This window comes from Pieris napi, chromosome 6, assembly GCF_905475465.1.
Source record: "Pieris napi chromosome 6, ilPieNapi1.2, whole genome shotgun sequence".
In the NCBI taxonomy this organism is placed as follows: domain Eukaryota; kingdom Metazoa; phylum Arthropoda; class Insecta; order Lepidoptera; family Pieridae; genus Pieris; species Pieris napi.
In genome coordinates, this window is record NC_062239.1 from 8721510 (window position 1) to 8741230 (window position 19721).

General features: G+C 32.5%; 2 protein-coding genes across 2 annotated transcripts in view; one reads left to right on the plus strand and one right to left on the minus strand.

Annotated features, from left to right (window-relative positions):
• The window catches only part of LOC125050051 (AP-3 complex subunit beta-2), a 32166-nt gene extending 20638 nt beyond the window's left edge, over positions 1-11528 (plus strand). Inside the window, exons 19-22 of the mRNA XM_047649612.1 lie at positions 8896-9034; positions 9683-9792; positions 10032-10135; positions 11165-11528. Of these exons, the coding sequence (XP_047505568.1) occupies positions 8896-9034; positions 9683-9792; positions 10032-10135; positions 11165-11318 (507 nt within the window). The 3' untranslated portion in view covers positions 11319-11528. The remainder of the gene's footprint in view (positions 1-8895; positions 9035-9682; positions 9793-10031; positions 10136-11164) is intronic.
• A 253-nt stretch (positions 11529-11781) lies between these two features.
• LOC125050052 (putative nuclease HARBI1) lies at positions 11782-16030 on the minus strand. Its single transcript, XM_047649613.1, has 7 exons — positions 15614-16030; positions 15288-15484; positions 14968-15097; positions 14417-14558; positions 13870-14229; positions 12606-12827; positions 11782-11860 (listed from the first exon to the last, which is right to left on the minus strand). The coding sequence occupies exons 1-6, from the start codon at positions 15923-15925 to the stop codon at positions 12607-12609; spliced, it is 1362 nt and encodes a 453-aa protein (XP_047505569.1). The 5' UTR covers positions 15926-16030; the 3' UTR covers positions 11782-11860; position 12606.
• Between the last annotated feature and the right edge of the window lie 3691 nt (positions 16031-19721).

A 19721-nucleotide genomic window follows, 5' to 3' on the forward strand; every position in this document is an offset into this window, starting at 1 on the left:
CAGAAAATGAGAAATTAAAGGAAAAAATAAACAATCTTGAAAAATATAGAAGATACAACAACCTAATTTTATATGGAGTAAAAGAAACCGAAACATCGACTATCGACCTAATCGAAATAATCAAAAAGAAATTTGAACATGATTTAAACATTACTTTTGAAGATAGGGATGTGAACACGATCTATAGAATTGGCAAAAATAACACAAAAAACGGAAAAGAAAGGCCTATCCTCCTAACATTCGTGAACGCCTGGAAGAAAAACGAGATAGTGGTAAATAAAAAGAAATTGAAAAACTTGTATTTATCTGAAGACTACCCGAAAGAAATATTGGACATGAGAAAGAAACTACAACCAAAAGTGGAAGAGGAAAGGAAGAAGGGCAATTACGCATACATAAACTACGACAAGCTAATTATTAAACAGGGCAAACCAGGTAACGAAAAACGCAAAAGGGAAACATCAACCTCGCCTAACGCAATAGAGCACCCTCACAAACAACAACTGTCAACAAAAACAGCTCGGTTAAATGCATTCGACATAATGAGGAATAGAAGTAATTCCTTACCTTCTGCCAATGTGCCAACCGTTCAGAATCTATAGGAGATTGCCATCAGCCACCGGAACAAAACATTAAACAGACGAGAACTAATAGATAAAAGAAACAAAACATTCCCCAATCCGACTTGTCATCGTGGGGAATCAGACTACAACCCTCCACCAAATAGAGAAAAAGATCATGGTATGAAACAAACACTCAAAATCTGCAATTATAATGTAAAATCGCTAGGATCAATAGAACGATTCCTTGAATTGACTAATGCTCTAAAAAATATTAACTGGGACATTATAGGCCTTGCAGAAGTCCGAAAAATGGGATGTAAGATAGAAGAGCACAGCGACCTTATATTTTGCTATATTGGCGAAACTAAAGGACTATATGGAGTGGGATTCCTTATCAAGAAAATGTATAAAAATAACATCATCAACTTTATAGGAATCTGTGAAAGAGTAGCACTTCTACAAATGAAGTTTGATTGCTTCTCTTTTTCAATAATCCAAGCATATGCACCGACAGAGAGATCAACAGAAGAAGAAATTGAAAATTTTTACAAAGACATTGAATTTGCTCACACAAAGACAGAAGGGAAGGTCATTGTCATGGGAGATTTCAACGCGAAAATAGGATGTCCAAAAACAAACTACTATCCAGTAATGGGTAAATTTGGTTACGGAGTGCGGAATGATAGAGGGGAACGGCTCTTAATTTATGCTCATCAATACAAACTATCCATAATGAACTCATTTTTCAAAAAGAAAGCAAGCTCTAGATGGACATGGTTATCACCCGACCACAAAACTAAAAATGAAATAGATTTTATTATGATAACCCACAACAAACTTATAACTAATATTGAGGTACTTAACAAAGTTGAATTCTCTTCCGATCATAGATTAGTGAGAGCAACATTACTTTTGAGTAGTCCAGTAAAGAGCAGAAAAACCTATACAACACCAGCAAATATCCCCAAGACAGAAACAGAAATAAAGTGCTACATCGGAAATCTACAAAAACATACAGAAAATATAAAAACAGACAGCATTGATATCCAAACATACTACAATATCCTGGAAAAAGGCATAACAGAGAGCTTAAAATACAAAACCAATATGTATCCCCACCAACACAATATCTTCTCAAAAGACACAATGGAACTTTTAAAAAGGCGCACGGAACTACTACACACAAAGAACAAAACTAAAGATATGAAAACAGAACTAAGCAGAATATACAAAGAGACTAATAGATCAATCCGTAAGGACTACAACAACCACAGATACGAGATTATTACAAGGAACATTAAACATTTTAGAAGTGCCAAAAAAGCATACAAAGAACTAACTACACACAAGTCCTGGATTCAAAAACTTGAAAATAACTCACTAAAAACAAAATCCAGAAAAGATGTAATAAATCACGCTACTAACTTCTACAAAAACTTATATAGTAAACAAAATAACCCCGAAATCATATCGCAAACAACCCATACGAACACGACAGACCACATCAGACAAATTGAATACTCCGAAGTTTATGATCATATGAAAAAGCTGAAAGCCGAGAAGAGTCCCGGACCAGACGGAATATGCAATGAGGCACTTAAAATAGGAGCACCCATTTTAACATATCATTTTACGCGATTGTTCAATAAGATACTAGATGAAGAAAAGGTACCAAAACAGTGGTGTACATCGGATATAATCCTTCTCTTCAAGAAAGGAAATCCCTTAGATATAGGGAATTACAGGCCCATAAGTCTGCTGGCAAGTATTTATAAACTATTTTCATCCATAATCTTAAAGAGAATATCTGACGATATTGATAAGCAGCAACCAAAAGAACAGGCAGGATTCAGATCAAGCTTCAGCACAATGGACCACATACAGACATTAGAACAAGTCATAGAAAAATACAGAGAATACAATAGACCTCTGTATGTGGCGTTCATTGACTATAGCAAAGCTTTTGATAGCATTAGTCACTGTGCAATCTGGAACGCTTTACAATATTCAAATATCAACCAGAAATACATCAATGTTTTGAAATATATCTATACAAAAAGCACGAGCAGAGTTAAATTAGAAACTAGAGGTGACGAAATAAACATAGAACGCGGAGTTAGACAAGGTGATCCTCTTTCCCCGAAGCTGTTTATAGCAGTCCTTGAAACTATCTTCCAAAAACTAGACTGGAAGAACAGCGGAGTGTACATAAACGGACAATACTTAAACAATCTGAGGTTCGCAGATGATATTGCTGTTATTGCTGAGACTGCAAAAGACTTAGACGAAATGATGAGATCACTGGACTGCGAAAGTTCCAAAATCGGCCTTGAAATGAATGTAAATAAAACGAAGATACTAACGAACAATCGGGAGCGCCAGATAGCGATAAAAGGTAATAATATAGAATACGTCAGGCAATACATATACTTGGGCAAACAAATTTCCTTCAAAACTTCAAATAATGAAGAAGAAGTGACAAGGAGAATCAACACAACTTGGAAGAAATTCTGGGCATTAAAAGAAATCTTAAAAGGCAATTACAGCTCACACATGAAAAGGACAATATTTGATACATGCCTGTTACCTTGCTTGCTGTATGGCTGCCAAACTTGGACCTTTACAAATAAAATAAAACAAAAAATTAAAAGTAACCAAACAGCAATGGAAAGGAGTATGCTGAAAATTAGGAGAATACACAAAATTAGGAGCGAAGAAATTCGTCAAAAAACCAAATTAACTGATGCTCTCAGGCACGCACTCTTACTCAAATGGAGATGGGCTGGACACATCTCACGATACCGAGACAGAAGATGGACCATTGAAACCACACGATGGAAAGGACCCATGGGGAAGAGAAATGTTGGTCGACAATTAAGACGGTGGGCTGATGATATAACACACGTCGCAGGAAACGACTGGATACAAATAGGCAGAGACAGGGAGTCATGGAAAAGGATGGAGGAGGCCTTTACCCAACAGGGATCCAAACCTTGTACATAAATAATAATACTAACGGTAATTATAAGTAACCATTTTAAATTTAAGCAATTAAGTACTAACAACATTGTAAAACATAAGCAAGTTTTGGAATAAATGGCTTTATTATTATTATTATTATTTATTATTACTATTTGCAGACTTAAGTATATTTATATCTTCAAACTCAACATAACTTTATTTATATATACAAGTACACTTATGAACGTCAACAGAAAATATGATAACTTAATACTAAATTACATTTACTATCAGTTCGCAAGTCAAGGACGTAGAGCGGACAAGAAACTCTTCGCCACTCTTTTTAACATCAAGTTTTGTGTCAAATTGTTTGAAGTGGAGCAAATCAATCCCAAGGATTAGGATCATTTATTGATTAATTTACGATTAACGAGAGTTTTGAGTTTATTCAATGATAATTCTCTACTTTCGCTTGGGAGGTTTTGTAAAAAGGCAATGCAATGCACATAGCAAAAAAGCATTAGCAAATTATTATGATACTTACTATCCTTAATAAACTGAGTATTGTATTATATAATGTAGTATATAAACTGAATAAGTAATTAATTAATTAAACACTACGTGAAATGTAATTTGCTTCCATAGCGGTTCTTCAAAAATCTTCCCTTGAAATTGACTCGGGTCTATCTTTTATTAATAAAATGTACGAAGACGTGAATGTGAGGGTTGTCGCCTTAGAGACTGCGAAGAAAGAATATCAGGACTGTATTCGCAAGCTTGAAAAGCGCATAGATGATTTTCAACAACAGTCCCGACCTTCAACTTTGGAAATAAGGAATGTTCCAACTAGACAAGATGAGAACCCAACTGACCTCTCATTGATCCTGCAGAAAATTGGTAATGTGACAGGCCTCAATCTCAATCTTCAAAATAACACCTTACGGGATATATACCGGTTACCAGGTAAAGTTGAAAAGGATAGACCCATTGTGGTGGAATTTCATTCAGTTGCGGTCAGAAATGATTTTCTGGCCCATGTACGACAATTCAATAAAAAACGTCCTGTACCCGAGAAGTTAAATACCCAAACCATTGGAATTGATGGTAAATGTGTACCAATATATGTAGATGATCATTTGCCACCAGCCATGAAGAAACTTTTCTATGATGTTCGTCAATATTGTAAGTCAAGAAAATTTATTTGTTGGCAAGCAAATGGTAGAATTTTAGTCAAGAAGACACAAGAAGAAAAAGCTGTACAAATACGGTCCGATCATTGTCTCCTCAGCCTGAAGAAGGAACAACAGGAGGCGTGACTATCTGAAAGTTATAATATCTTTTACTTTTTATTTCTAATCAATAATTTAGTTAGTTACTTAGCACAAACATTTATCCTACAACCCACACACACGCATTCACAATATATATCTAGCCCTGGCACTTCATTTATTCGACGTTTACATTCACTTACACTCCAAAAACATTCATTTAAGTTTACACTTGGACACATTCATAAACAAAATATTAGTTATAACCTATTACTCCACAAATTTATGAAAATTGATAGCTCAACAGCCTATGCAACGCTACAAAACCTGCACCAAAGAATCCTTATCACTGAAGTCATCCTTGTTTGTATTCTTACCTACCAAAATTCGATCAAACAAATGAAATATTAAAAGACCTTGATAATTTTACCGTAGCTTATTCCTCTAGTTGTGAAATAGAAGACTTCCAGACCTTAATTAAACATCCTGAAAATTGTTTGAAAATAATTCACCAAAATATTCGAAGTATACATCGGAACTTCCCAGACTTATTAACACTATTAGATAGATCTAAAACTGAATGGGACTTTATTGTGCTCACTGAGTGCTGGTTACGCCACACAAATATAATTCCCCATATTGACGGATATTATCATGCCCTTACCGAAAACAACCTGACTCAAAATGAAGGCGTTATAGTTTACTTCAAAAATTGTCTGAACGTAAAAATATTTGAACCGAAAGTACTCGGATCTAATTGTCTTGTAATAAAAATAAATGACAATACTGCCGTCATTGCCATTTACAGACCGCCAGGATATAAAGACGTCTCCCAATTTATAGAGTCGCTAAACGAAATTCTTACCGATCTAAAATTATCTTCAGTCATAATTATTGGTGATATCAATATCGATATTACGCCAAACACTAAGGATGTGAATTCTCAATTTTATTTAAATCTACTAGCTTCTCATGGTCTGTTACCCGCACATACAATATCCACTCACAACAAAACGTGCCTTGATCATGTTTTTATGAAAAGTACTTTTTCTTCCGCTTGCTATGTAGTTGAATCATCTGTAACTGATCATGACAGCGTAGTTCTCATACTGGAAGACCAGCAATCTCACGAACAAAACAAGGACTTCATTCATAGTAAAATTGATTATGTAGGCCTAGATAATGATATGAAAAACCTTTGCTTTGAACCGATCTATCAGGTTTCAGATGCAAATGTTGCTACTTCTCTTCTTATCTCGGAGATTAATGCTAAAATAAATTCTAATACTCAAACTCACACCGTATCTAATCGCAAGAGGCTAAAGAAGCCTTGGATGACTGCTGGTCTTCTAAGATGTGTACGAAATCGAGATAAACTTCATAAAAGATATAAAAAAGACCCGAACAATGAAATTAAGAAAATAACCTACAAAAGGTACAGAAATTTTTGCAACTGGCTCCTTAAAAAACTTAAAAGGGAGTATGAGGAGAAAGAGTTGAAAGCAGCGGCGAACACAAATAATAAAGCACTCTGGGACACCATTAGAAAATTAACGCATATATCAAAACTTAGTAGACCTGCTGAGCAACTTATTTCTCCTGATAACCCCTCTAAATCGATAAATTATATTAATAAATTCTTTGTTTCTGTTGGTAAGGATCTTGCTGAAAGGGCTTATTCCTATGGTAGGGGTTGTAAATCCTCAATGGCCAAGCCACTAGCATCCCTAGTTTTGGATAGTACCGATGAAAGTGAAGTTCGCAACTGTATTCTCAACTTAAAAAAAGACAAATGTACTGGACGGCATAATATTTCAGGTGCTATATTAAAACGGTATCATCAAATAATAGTCCCACCATTGACATACATTGTAAATTTGATCTTTTCCACAGGCGTTTTTCCGGATCAGCTTAAGCTAGCTGACATTGTTCCAATTTTCAAGAGTGGTGACAGAGAATGTGTCAATAATTATAGACCAATATCTAAACTACCCACGATTGCAAAAATAATAGAGAAACTCATAAACAAACGCCTTGTTCACTATCTTGAGACCAAGAATCTCATTTCTAGCTCGCAATTTGGTTTTCGTTCCGGTAGTTCTACAAATGACGCCGTTCACGAACTTACTGATCACATTGTAGCCAAACTTGACCGAAAGCAAAAAGTTATTGCAATATTTTTGGACCTTGCTAAGGCATTTGACACAGTCTCTGTCCCACTTCTCTTAAACAAACTTGAATCTCTGGGTATCCGTGGTTCTCAATTGAGTCTTTTCCAAAGTTACCTTGAAAATAGATTTCAAAGGGTGAAGGTCGGTGACCTTGTAAGTAGTGACTTGCCAATAACTTACGGTGTCCCTCAGGGAAGCGTACTTGGCCCAACGTTGTTTCTAGCATTCATTAATGAGTTATGTAACCTCCAGTTGCCAAATGGTAAGATAATATCTTTTGCAGATGACACGGCCCTTGTATTCTCTGGCAACAATTGGAATGAGGTCTATAATTCTGCTCAGTCTGGTTTTGGCCTTGTTAATGAATGGTTGAGAGGCAACGGCCTTACGCTAAATGTTGATAAAACAAAATTTATGCCCTTCTCTATTAAAAACATTCCCTCACACATTCATAATAATTTTTCTATCATAGCCCATACTTGCTCTTCAAATCAACTCTGCCATTGCAAAAGCATTTCCCTTGCCCATAGTATTAAGTATTTGGGTGTAGTTATCGACAGTAACTTGAGTTTTAATTCTCACGTGGATCTTCTCTCTTGCAGAACCCGTAAACTCATTTATATCTTCAAAACTTTAAGGTCTATAGCAGACAAAAAAATTATTAACGTAGTTTATCAGTCTTTATGTCAATCAATTTTAGGATATTGTATCACTGTTTGGGGAGGTACTTTCAAGACCAATCTCCTAAAACTTGAAAGAGCCCAACGAGCAGTATTAAAAGTAAGCCACTCCTTACCGCTTCTCTTTCCCACCAAAGAGCTTTATGCCCTAGCCGATGTATTAACAATTCGTCAATTATTTATTCTGAACACAGTTCTAAAACAACATCATAAAACTAGTTACGACCCCGATTTAAATATTAACAAGCGGATAAAACATAAAGTTTGCTGTTGTATTACAAAATGGACAACTTCTTTCTCGCAAAGGTTCTTTGGTTTCCTAGGCTGTTATTAAAATTATTTAAAATAAATAAATTAAACAAAAAAATTAACATTTACCCACTACCCAAATACAAATGTAAAAAAAAGGTTACTACTTGGCTGAAGACGTTGAGTTATGATGAAACAGAGGATCTAATAACTGTCATTCTGTAACTCACCCACTTCCCCACACATATACACACACCCACGCACGCATACACACACTTAGAGAGAGAGAGACACACACACACACACATACACACACACACACCACACACACATACACACACACACAAACACACACCAAATTTATTTTTAAAAACTCCGTTGCACAATGTTTTCTTTAGCACTTAATGCTTATTTTCTTCTATTGTAACCTTTGACAATGACATGATTGTACGCGTTCCGGTCCGGTGGTGGAGAGGCTTATCTGTCACTCAGGTCTCCTGTTACAGAGACCAGTCTCTCACATACACTTCCTAATGTTATAATCTTAGTTTAATCATAAAAACCTTATGTATGTGAGAGAAGAAAATAAAGATTATTATTATTATTATTATTTTAAAGTAAAATTTCGGTAGATGGCACTGTACACAATATTTTGATTGTGAAAAACTGACTCATTAGTCTAGTGGTTAGTACCCCTGACTGCGAATCCATGGGTCCCGGGTTCGATCCCCGGCTGAGACGAACATCGATGTGATGAGCATTTGGTGTTGTGCTTAGGTCTTGGGTGTTTAATTATATATTTATATGTCTATCTATCTATAATATGTATATATATCCGTTGTCTATCCATAACACAAGCTTCACCAGCTTAGCATGGGACTAGGTCAATTGGTGTGAATTGTCTTAAAAAAAATAGGTATCAAATATCCTTAACACGTACATTTTAACAAAATGTTGCACCAATTCACGCCTACATATATATATGACCGGTTATATATTTCAGATAGTATCGGGATCCCGCAGTATACACGAGTTTCCTTCTATACCATCGTTAGGCCCCGGCGCTTCCACAAATACATTATTAGGCGTTGACTTCGCTGACTCCATACAACCCGTTGAATTTACCATCGCTAGTTCTTTAGGTGAGTTCTAGATTTTCATTCACGTAAATTTGACGGTATCACACAAGAAAGTATTATTAATAATCTAAACTTCGGGTATTCTGACAGTCAATTATTATATTATTTTATGATATAATAGAGTAATCTGTATGTATCATGGATTTAAAATATTTATGGATACTTGTAAATCATTAAGTCATCTTAAAATACATAGTTAAAAATATTGATTTTTATGCGTCAGTCACGTGACAATAAACTGTCGAGTCCACGATGATGGAGCATACTTGTAAATAATGTTTTCTTCTTTTATTAGAATTATACTATATAGGAATTAAATTTTGTAGGAGACTGTTTTAGATCGAAAAATACGTGTATTTATGTAATCTAGTAATAATAAACGCATAAAAACCTTGATTTAAAATAAACATTTAAACGCCATTTGGTGGGTTCTTGAAATGATTAACATTTAAATTAAATGTGCAAAAAATACAGCCATGAAAACCTAACTTAATTAAAAGTAAAAAAAATTAGATTCGTAACTTTTTTGAAAATTCCACAACCTCCAATTTAAATATTCAGCTTAGTTTATTTGAATACTTAGTTTATTTAAACCATATTTCTTTCTTAATACTTATAATCCTTTAAGTGTTTTTATTTTTCCTTTAACAGGTGAGATGAATATAGTAATAACACCACAAGTCGGTGAACTAATTCGGGCTGTTAATATGTCTGAAACCCGCTGGGGGCAAGAACAAAGAAAACTTAGAGGAATGACAGAGGTAATGATTTGTTGATTTTTTATTTTATCAACCGACTTAAGAAAACCGAAGGAGGTTATAGTTGTATAGGACAACGGAAACTTAGAGGAATGACAGAGGTAATGATTTCTTGTTGATTTTTTGGTTTTTTAACCGACTTCGAAAACTAAAGGAGGTTATATTAAATTATTTTAACATATTAGCTTACAAGTTGAAGTAAATAATCTGTTGAAAGATAATAAAGAAATGAAAATTTTCAGTGCGACAAAAAGGCACCAAGGATGGAGAATGATCTGATAATGTGTTCTAAAGTGTTTGAGACTGCAAATCTCGGTGCTGTTGAGTCGCCAATAAATTTTCTCAAGTAAGTATTTAATTAAACATATTAAATTTATTTTCAACACATAAATATACAGTATAGTTTTGATTTGTGTTCCTTAGACAATCTAATTCTTGAAACTCCCATTCATAAAACTGAGTTCTATCTCCTCCTTCACCGTGCAAAGTATCCTGCTATGGAATTCCTTACACCTTATATCAGACGAGCTCAGTCCTTAAATTTATTTAAAAATCTCCTTTGTGATCATTTTTTTTCTGCCTCGTGATTAGCTACTACTTTTATATATTAATTGTGAGTCAATTAACCTGTGAGAGCTTTTTTTACATGTCTGCTCATACATACTTATTTTCTTTAGATTTTATTTTATTTAATTTTAGTTATAGTTGCATGTTATTTTTAGTATCTTTTTGTTAAGTATTTATGCACTTCTTTTACTTTACCCGCTGTAGGTGTTACTTTTTTTAATGTTCCATATTTGGGTTGCCTGGAAGAAATCACTTGTTAGCGATAAGGCCGCCCGTTGCCTAATAACTTATGTAACCTGCTTTTTTTTTTATGTTAGTTATGTGTATTTCATGAATTATAAATAAAAATACAGTATTTATAATATTGTTAACCGATGCAGTAAAATGTATAAATAGAGAATTAAAACAAATTTAAAAAGTTTAGTTGGTAAGTATTTACTTTTTTAATAAGTATTTACAATGATTATTAACAAAATATAATAATTTGCGTATTTTAGAAAATATTTTGCTTTGTTACTGACCGGTGGCTGTAAGGTGATTGTAAGTAAAATGTAGCACTATGATCGCCTCAGATTTCTGTTTTCTTGATATTTTTTTAATAGGCAAGCGTAGGTGCTTTCTCCGTAGAAAGAAAATTATCGGTCCACAGTCGTTATATTAACATACATGTTTTGTTATATTACCGCATTATGGTTTTTAGTCTTTTAATATTTATTAGATTAGCTCTCCAGTTCTTAGCTTTTTATATAAGGTATAGTGGTCCTTGTGGTAGAATTTTGTGTATTTTATAAATGAATTGACATTTTAGGTTCGCGGGCCGTTTGATGTCATCTCAAGATTTGGTGTTGCTCTCAGTGCGAGTTGAGAGCGATTATTCCAAAGTGACCGTTAATTGCCCCAATATGGTCATTTCTTCTATGTTAGCTAACGAAATTGCTAGTTCATTCAGTAAATATTATTAGCCGTTTTTAAAATAATTTAAAATTATGAGATTAAAGTTTATTGTATATCGAATTCTCTTCTTTGTTAAAAAACATTCCAATTTCGTTAATGTAACGTCCTTTATTAACTTTTGCTTAATTTCAGGAATTAAAACTATTTTAATTTTAAAACGAAATGGGTTTAAAAAAACGATCGTAATTTTTTATTTATGCATTTATTCATAGTACTTATAATTACTTATTAAGTAAAAATGTATAATAAAAAGTTTTTCTAAAAATTGTTTTCTTATTCAGATTTAGGCTACCTGATAAATGTCTTGACTTAGTTTGTTGAGCTAATCTATAAATGCTATGTAACCAGTATTATTTAGAATGAAACATTTTGTGCCCTTTTCGATGGAAAATTAATATAAAATGATCACAGTTGTGTATTATATATAATAATAATTATTATTATGTATATTTATAATAATTATTATTATTATATATAATAATTATATATAATTGAATTGAAAAATTCAATAGGTATATATTTTTACGCCAAACGGCTAAACCAGATTAATCTGAAACAAAATAGTAAATTTAATTTTGATAAAAACTGCAAGTTGAAATATGTATTTGAATTGTAATGTGGCCATAATAGCCAAATAACTTGTTAAATAGCCCATTCTAGGTATTGATATTCTTAAACCTCATGTCAACTTTAGTCTTCACAATAAAAAAAGTATGTGTCCTTATATATGTCACCGTAAAATTGTAAAAACCGTTAGATTGTAATCTATCTCGCGAGATTATAAACTGTCGAAAGATTGTTGACAATCTTTAAAATTAACAAATGAGGAAATAATCGATTCGATTAATTTACCGAGAATGTCACATCACTTATAACCAATAGAAAACGAGAATGTCAGATCTCTTATAACCAATAGAAAAGTAGAAAATGGCCGTTTCACAATTTGACGGTTTCACTTCGATAGATTACAATCTACCGAATAATAATACGTTAAATTGTAAGCAGTATGTTGAGTTGACAATCTTTCGACAGTTTATAATCTCGCGAGATAGATTACAATCTAACGGTTTTTACAATTTTACGTTAACATATACACGCGTTAGAAGTTATACCTCTTTGGTGTAACAAGATAAAAATCTTTTCAAAAATTTTATTCTACGTTTGTACAAAAAACTACACTAATAATAGAAAAAACTAAAATGTTGACTATAGCTAACTTCAGGGTGTCGGTTTTTGGTGACAATTTTCTCTCATAATTTTTCCCTAACGCGCCAAAAGAACTTCAATAATCTTACATCAATGTTGTGGATAATGTCCCCAGCCATGATTCATCCCCATTCCAAAAGCATAAGGATTATTCATCATGACTCGCGGCCGCTTGCTGGGATCATCTTCCACTGGGTTCATTTGAGGAATGGGCTCACGCTCTTTCCTCACACGTTTCTTTGGAGGAATGCATTCATTAGCACTGCGTTCGTTCCATAATCGCTCTATTAACGCGTTTCGTACTTGTACACCTGAAAATTAATAATATAATAATAATAATTTATTTTAATTAAAATTTGTTTCTTTCAAAGACGTAAAGGAACTGAAGCATTAATATCTGTGGCCATAGGTCAGTGAATTACGCGTTATTGTTAATATTATTTTCGACTTACACCACATAATAGTAACTAAAGAGTCACTAGGTGTTTACGAAACGTTTTACTATACTCGAGTACAGTACTGTACTTGGGTACTGAAAAACGTTACGGCGAGTTACATGGAGGGGGGTCAATAATCTCCAAAAATTGCGTTACGTAATACTTGAACGTTACCTTTACAGGACAAGCAATTAAATTATTAAGAAATCTTGAAGGAACTATTAAAATATGAAACACTCGATATATGAATGAATGTCTTATCTTCTTATCATCGTCTGATCTATGACCACAAATATAAAAGTTTCTATAACATAAATTAGAATCTATGTTAAAATTATTGTATGTAACTTGAGTACAATTAAAAATATAAAACTAAAAAAATTTTTTTAGCTTTGTAAAGAGCTAAAGAATGCCAACGCGGAACACTGACACATTGGTACATAAAGAAAAATTAAATACTGCAAATAAACGCAGAAGAAAAAAAAAAAGAAAAAAAATGTAACAAGTACCTTTAGGCAAACAATGAAAAATAAATACACCAATAATTAATAAATTATAAAAACTAAAGGAAAATAGATTTCAGAGTATGAGGGGAGCAACTATGGATATCCAGACCTAGCTTGTTTATCAGAATGCTCAATCTGGATAATGGTGAGTTTTGCAAGGAGGGACAAATGAGATGCCTGGGGTATTCAAAGGGTACATCAATTTTCTATGATTCTCCAATTACAACATCTGAAAGTGTTCTAACCTGGTTTCGTATCGTGGAAACTCTGGTTTTGAGATGCCACTAGAGAAAAGTTGTTGCCAGGATTCTTATTCATTACCTCAAAATATCCAATAATTTATTTACTAAGATTAGTGCAATTACTTGTATCAAAGCGAGAGATGGGGAAGGCTGTAATTGATCACTGACCTGCTGGGTCCTCAACACGTTTCTTTGACACTGCACCATTAGCAACTTTTTGTTTCATAATTTCTAATCGTTCTTCCGCTTGAGTCATTTGTGGGACAGCCAACCCTCGCTTATTACAAATATTATGTAAAATGCAACAGGCTACAATAATCATCGACACCATTGACGGATCAAAATGCTTATTACATGATGCCTGAAGGCATTTCCATCGTGATTTCAACTGTTTGATTGTATCTAGGACTACATTATGTGTGGTCATATGAAGATTTGTATAGTGCTTCTCTGGTGATACAGGTGTTTTTTTCGTAATTTTAGGAATGGGAGTCATTATGTATGGCTTCTGCATATAGTGGAGTCCACCTAAAAATTTACAGTTACATTGAAGCTAATTCTCAACTAAGGAACTGAGAGTAAATAGTCTATCAAAATCAACAGTTTTGCTAAAAACAAGGTTGAAAATCTTCATTATAATCGTTAAATATATGTGATTATTAGACATACATATTATGTGTGAATTTTTGATAAATAAATATACTGTATTGCTTACCAACAAGCCAACATGTATCTCTGGCTGCATTAAGGCTCTCTAAATCATTTTTAACAGCATGTTTTAATAATATGGCTTCATGTGATAAAGAACCGCCTGGCAATGCATCAACACTGATAATATTTAGATCACTGTCACATATCTGAAATTGATGTTTTTAGATTATATACAAGCTTGTTAATATGATTTAATACAATCCATTATGGAAACTCTTGACTTATTTTTGAATATATTTCAGAGATCTTTAAATTTAGTGAATGCCAGTTTTATATGGTATGAGCAAGTGTTAATAGATAATAAATACATGAATGGAAAACAAAAAATACAAACAGAACTTACTGTTCTAATGTTTAAAATTGCTAAACAACTGTGCTCATTAGTTTTGAGATAAATATATACTACACTGTAGTCAATACTAAGGAATTCAAGAATATAATACATACCCATATATAACCATATGGTTAAAAGTAATTTATATTCATTTCATATTATATTATTTACAATATTAATACTGCAACTCTTATACAATAAATAGAATGATTAATACTTACAATTTGTGCTTTTTTTGAATGATATGATTTATTAAAATGCTTTTTGTGGTTATTGTCTGGTTTAGCAATTGGCACATGCATGCAGTCCACACAACCCACTACATTTGGTATTCTGTACTTCATATAGAATCTAAAATTAAAAAATATGATTTAATAAAAAAGTTCTATATTGATAGAATAGTGCAATAGATGTACAGTTTTATGATATGATATATTTGTGTAAGGTTCAATCTTTATTAAGATGTTATAAAATACAAAGCCCTATTTAAAGGATTATTTAATATAATGCAATTTAAGAGATTTTAGTTTGTTTCTATTACCTGTTTTTAATAAGATCCCTTTCATTTCTTAAATGTGGAAAGTGAATATACTTCTTAACAATTGTGTGATGATTAATAGCTTCTGTGACCTGCATTACTGCAGTCATATAAAAGTAGGGGGTAACATTAAGATCAGATTTTCCAGCTATTGACTTTTGGTATTTTCCTGTTGCATAATAGGAGAGTGTAGCTAATACCTAAAATTAAAAATATATATATAAAGGAATATTATATTAGATAGTTCCAAATATGTAACCTGTAGGTGCTTTTTAAAACTGAATATTAAATTTCTTATTTTAATGTTAAGAGACCAGAATAAATTATACTTTTGTTTCAATAGGTAGATCTAGTGACTTAGTGGAATCGGGAATCACAGCTTTTATTTCCTCGCAAAGACTTCGTGCCAAATCTTTTGGAAGACGAAAAGTTTCTAGGAAGGCGGCATCATTCATATCAAAAGCATCCGCTTCTTCCGCAATTGACTTTTGTATATATTTCTCCGGACTTTTTGCTCTCTCTGAACTACGAACATCAAAATTCTTTTGAGTTTGTGCAGTATCCCACTTCAGTAATGCAAAGATTTCTGGCTCTTCGTCAACTACTGATATATATCCATCTTCTGGTGGTTTTCCAGCCATTTTAATTAATATTTTCGTTTAAAAAAATCAAAATTTTCAACAATTTACAAACAAAACAAGCGCAGCTTGGTCTTGGCTTGGTTTAGTAATTACGTCATTGTAAATTGTCAAAGTCATGTGTAATTTAAGCACTATTGTACATTTTTTCAAAAGATGACAGATGAACACTGATCATAATTATTATTATTGAAAATCAAAGTTACCCTAAATTAAACAAATTCCTTTTTAACAAAAAATAAACCCGACTTCAATATAAAATAAAAAGTGCCAAATTAGATTTTTTAAGCATTGATTAGCTTTGTCTAATTAATATAGGTAATATAATATAACTCACTATAGTCGTATTTTTAATTAGACGAAGCCAACTGACAGTAGCTAATGTCACTTTGTAAAATAATGTTGCCATATTTAAAGTAATAGTGATGCGTTCAGTTCTTGTTCAATCAGATGAATGAACAATGAGTGTGAATAGTCAATCATTTTAAACAATAAAAGAATATTATTTCTATTTCAAAATTGTATAAAAGTGCTCTGATATAAGTTAGGTACTAGTACTATGTAACTACAATCAGTTTTTGACGTCTTATTACAAAGCGCGGCGCGGCGACTAGTGCCATCACCGATCATTAATTCAGGGGTTTTTACTTTGTCACAACACTATTTTTATTTCATTAAAAACTGACAACACGTACGTAAACGTCAGTTGATATCGTCTAATTAAAAATTCGACTATAGATAAATTTTTTTGGGCAGTTTGACTATCTACTCACAAAATTTAGTATTCAAAATTAATATTAATGTCTAGAACTCGGTTTAGTATATCAAACAATAATTACAAAAGCAATTTATTTTATTTAGTTATTTCGCAAACTGAGTCTTTTCAGTCATAATCAACTGAATGTCGAAGATTTTAATTTTAGATCTTTTTAAACAAATATCTTTAACGAATATATAGGCGCATTTATTTCAGCATTTACATAATATGTAATTTGACCACTCGAGCACACGTGTTATGTAAATAAGGTAATAAATTTAATTTAAAGGGTTTTTATTTAAATGGGTAGCACTCGCGAATTTACCTGTAGATAATAGGTACAATTCAGGTAGGAACCAATGATAATTAGCCTCTACTTTGCTTTACGGTTTGAATTCAATAATTGGATCGAATAAAAATAATGATGTCAAGTAATAACTTTAATAGTGTTTTGTTTGCGAGTGGTGGCTAACTGGATTTTGATCTTGGACCTGAGAATTGGGATGCGTCAAACTTCATTACCTTGCTTCCCACATTGCACATTGACTCCTGAAAATCTTGGAGCAGTCAGCGAGGAACAGGGAGAGAGGTTCCATCAAATCCATCAGACATAAAGGAGATGGAGAAAGGTATCAAGAAAAATGGAATATTGGCATGATGGCTGATTACTGCTACCTTGAAGAGAGTCCTTATAAAAAGAAAACTACAAAACGCAGCTTTCAGAGAAATAGAGAACGATTTTATACGAACGTAGATTATTATTTATATTCCATTGTTGCTATATAATTTATATACGAATAAATTATATTGTTATTGTTTTATATTGTTGTACGAAATACACAATAATTTATACCTAATATTATTTGGTAGGTACTTATAATACAAAATTTTAATATTTTTAGTAATAAGTAATATTAAACAAAAATAGTTTAGTTTTATTATTTGATATAAAAGGTATATTATTTGTTCTTTTTTTCACTATTTGTTTTTATTAGTAAATTAGGTTACACTTAAATAATTTATAAGTCTTAAGTTAGGATTGATCGTAATGTTCAATGATGTCTCAGTGAAGAGATAATTTAAAAAAAAAAAAAATCCAGGTATAGGTATCGTGTATTTCTATTGCATTCGTTATATATTATATATAAATTATGATGAAATAACTGTATCTCAATAACAATGTAATTTTATGAAAAATCTCTTCTCTATCTCTTGTATCTCTTTTTTTGGTTCATGTGAACACAAGACCACAGAAATAAAGGAATAAATGATAAGACCACTCCGCTACAAAGCGCGGATACTGATTTGTATGTGTGCAGACTTGATCAAAACCACAATATATACAGTCTATTTGTATTCGAGTGTCACAACATCTATAAAATGCTTAATTTTACGATTGACTTAATAAACTATTTAGACTTGTTACTCTCTAATAGGTATATCCTATAGTGTTTTTTATTAATGTACGTTAAATTAAAAAATATATATTTAAAGTCGTTACAAAAGTAAATTCAAAAGCACGTTAAATCGCTTTTATATATTTTGTTAGAAGACTAAATCAGTTTGTTAGGTAGTACCAAAGTATTTCATTTTATTTTAACAAATGCCATTAAGTGTTGACTAACGAGTCAATAAAACCAAGAAATTTTATACTCAAAGATATATATTATTTGTGCCATTAGCCTGTTTCTGTAGAATATTATACTCCTAACCAATCGAGACAGTTTGGAAAAGGATTCCCAGATGTCAGGTTAACATCAAGACTCCTGTCTCGCCTCAATTATCCTGAAGAGACCGAATGCGAATATTCTGAAGGTCAGGAATATACGGTATTAATACATCCCAGCCACTTTTTAATTTTTGCTGAGTGTCGTAAGGTGGTGTCTACCGATATTGTGATGAATCTTTCTTGAATTCATCGCTTCGTTTCTTGCTTGAATCTCATCAGATGTTGACAGTAGAACCAAATCGATTGTTCTGCCCAACGGTGAAAGCCTATAATAAACAATGATTTTCCAATACCACCATACACAAAGCATCACCTGATTGCGAGGTAAGGTTGTGATTCAGCACAGTCTATGAAGCCTGGCCACGCTTAGACCACGATCTTTATCGTACGCGATCCACTTTCAACACTCTTCAAAAACGGTTCGGTTTCATTACGTCTATGAAGTATCGCAAATGAGTTATTATTGTCATTAGGTTTCTTTCAGTGAAGTATTAGGGCTTTATGGGCCACCCGAATCTTTTTTGTCATGTCATAAAGTTCAAAACTGTATTGTGCTTCATTTTTATATCCATCAGCTATATCGACATGGCTTTACGCGGGCGAATGATGTTAATGCGTGCGACCCATTTTCAGGCACTGTTTCCTTTTAAAGACAATGTAACCATTAAGTAATCTAATTAGCCTCGACTTACCTCCTGCGGAAAGGAAAAAAGCTGGGCGCCGCAGACAAAACAATATACGTCTCAAATATAAAAGTCTTTCCTCCAACTTCAATTTTGTTCCATTTGGACTACTTGAAGATTTAAGTTGCTGATAGTATCGGTGACTTGTGCTTTCCTCGCTCAACGAATTAAGTATCGTAATACAGCGAGAACATTCCGCCATCGTTAAAGCTACACTGCCACAGGTACCAAACTTTTAAATTTTTGTTAATTTTTAATTATTAAGGTATAATATTATCTACGACGTAGGATAAGAAAATTATAAATACATATGTACTGTATTTGATTGTTATGTTAAGGTTTTAATGAACAATTTTAGAAACAAGTTTAGAAAAGGAAAAATTTACAATTAAATTTGCAATTAATAAAATATTTCTACCTTTTAATATTATAATTTCAAGCTTTTAATCGTCAAATGATTTACAAGATATACGAAAAAATTTTAAAACAGAGAACTCTTGATTATATTTTGTAATAATGACTTAATTTTACTACATTGTCTGTAAAATGTTAAATGAATATAATTTACTCGATTCATTCCGATCAAAACTGTACTTTTAATTTAGTCTTTATGACCGTTTCGAATCCAAC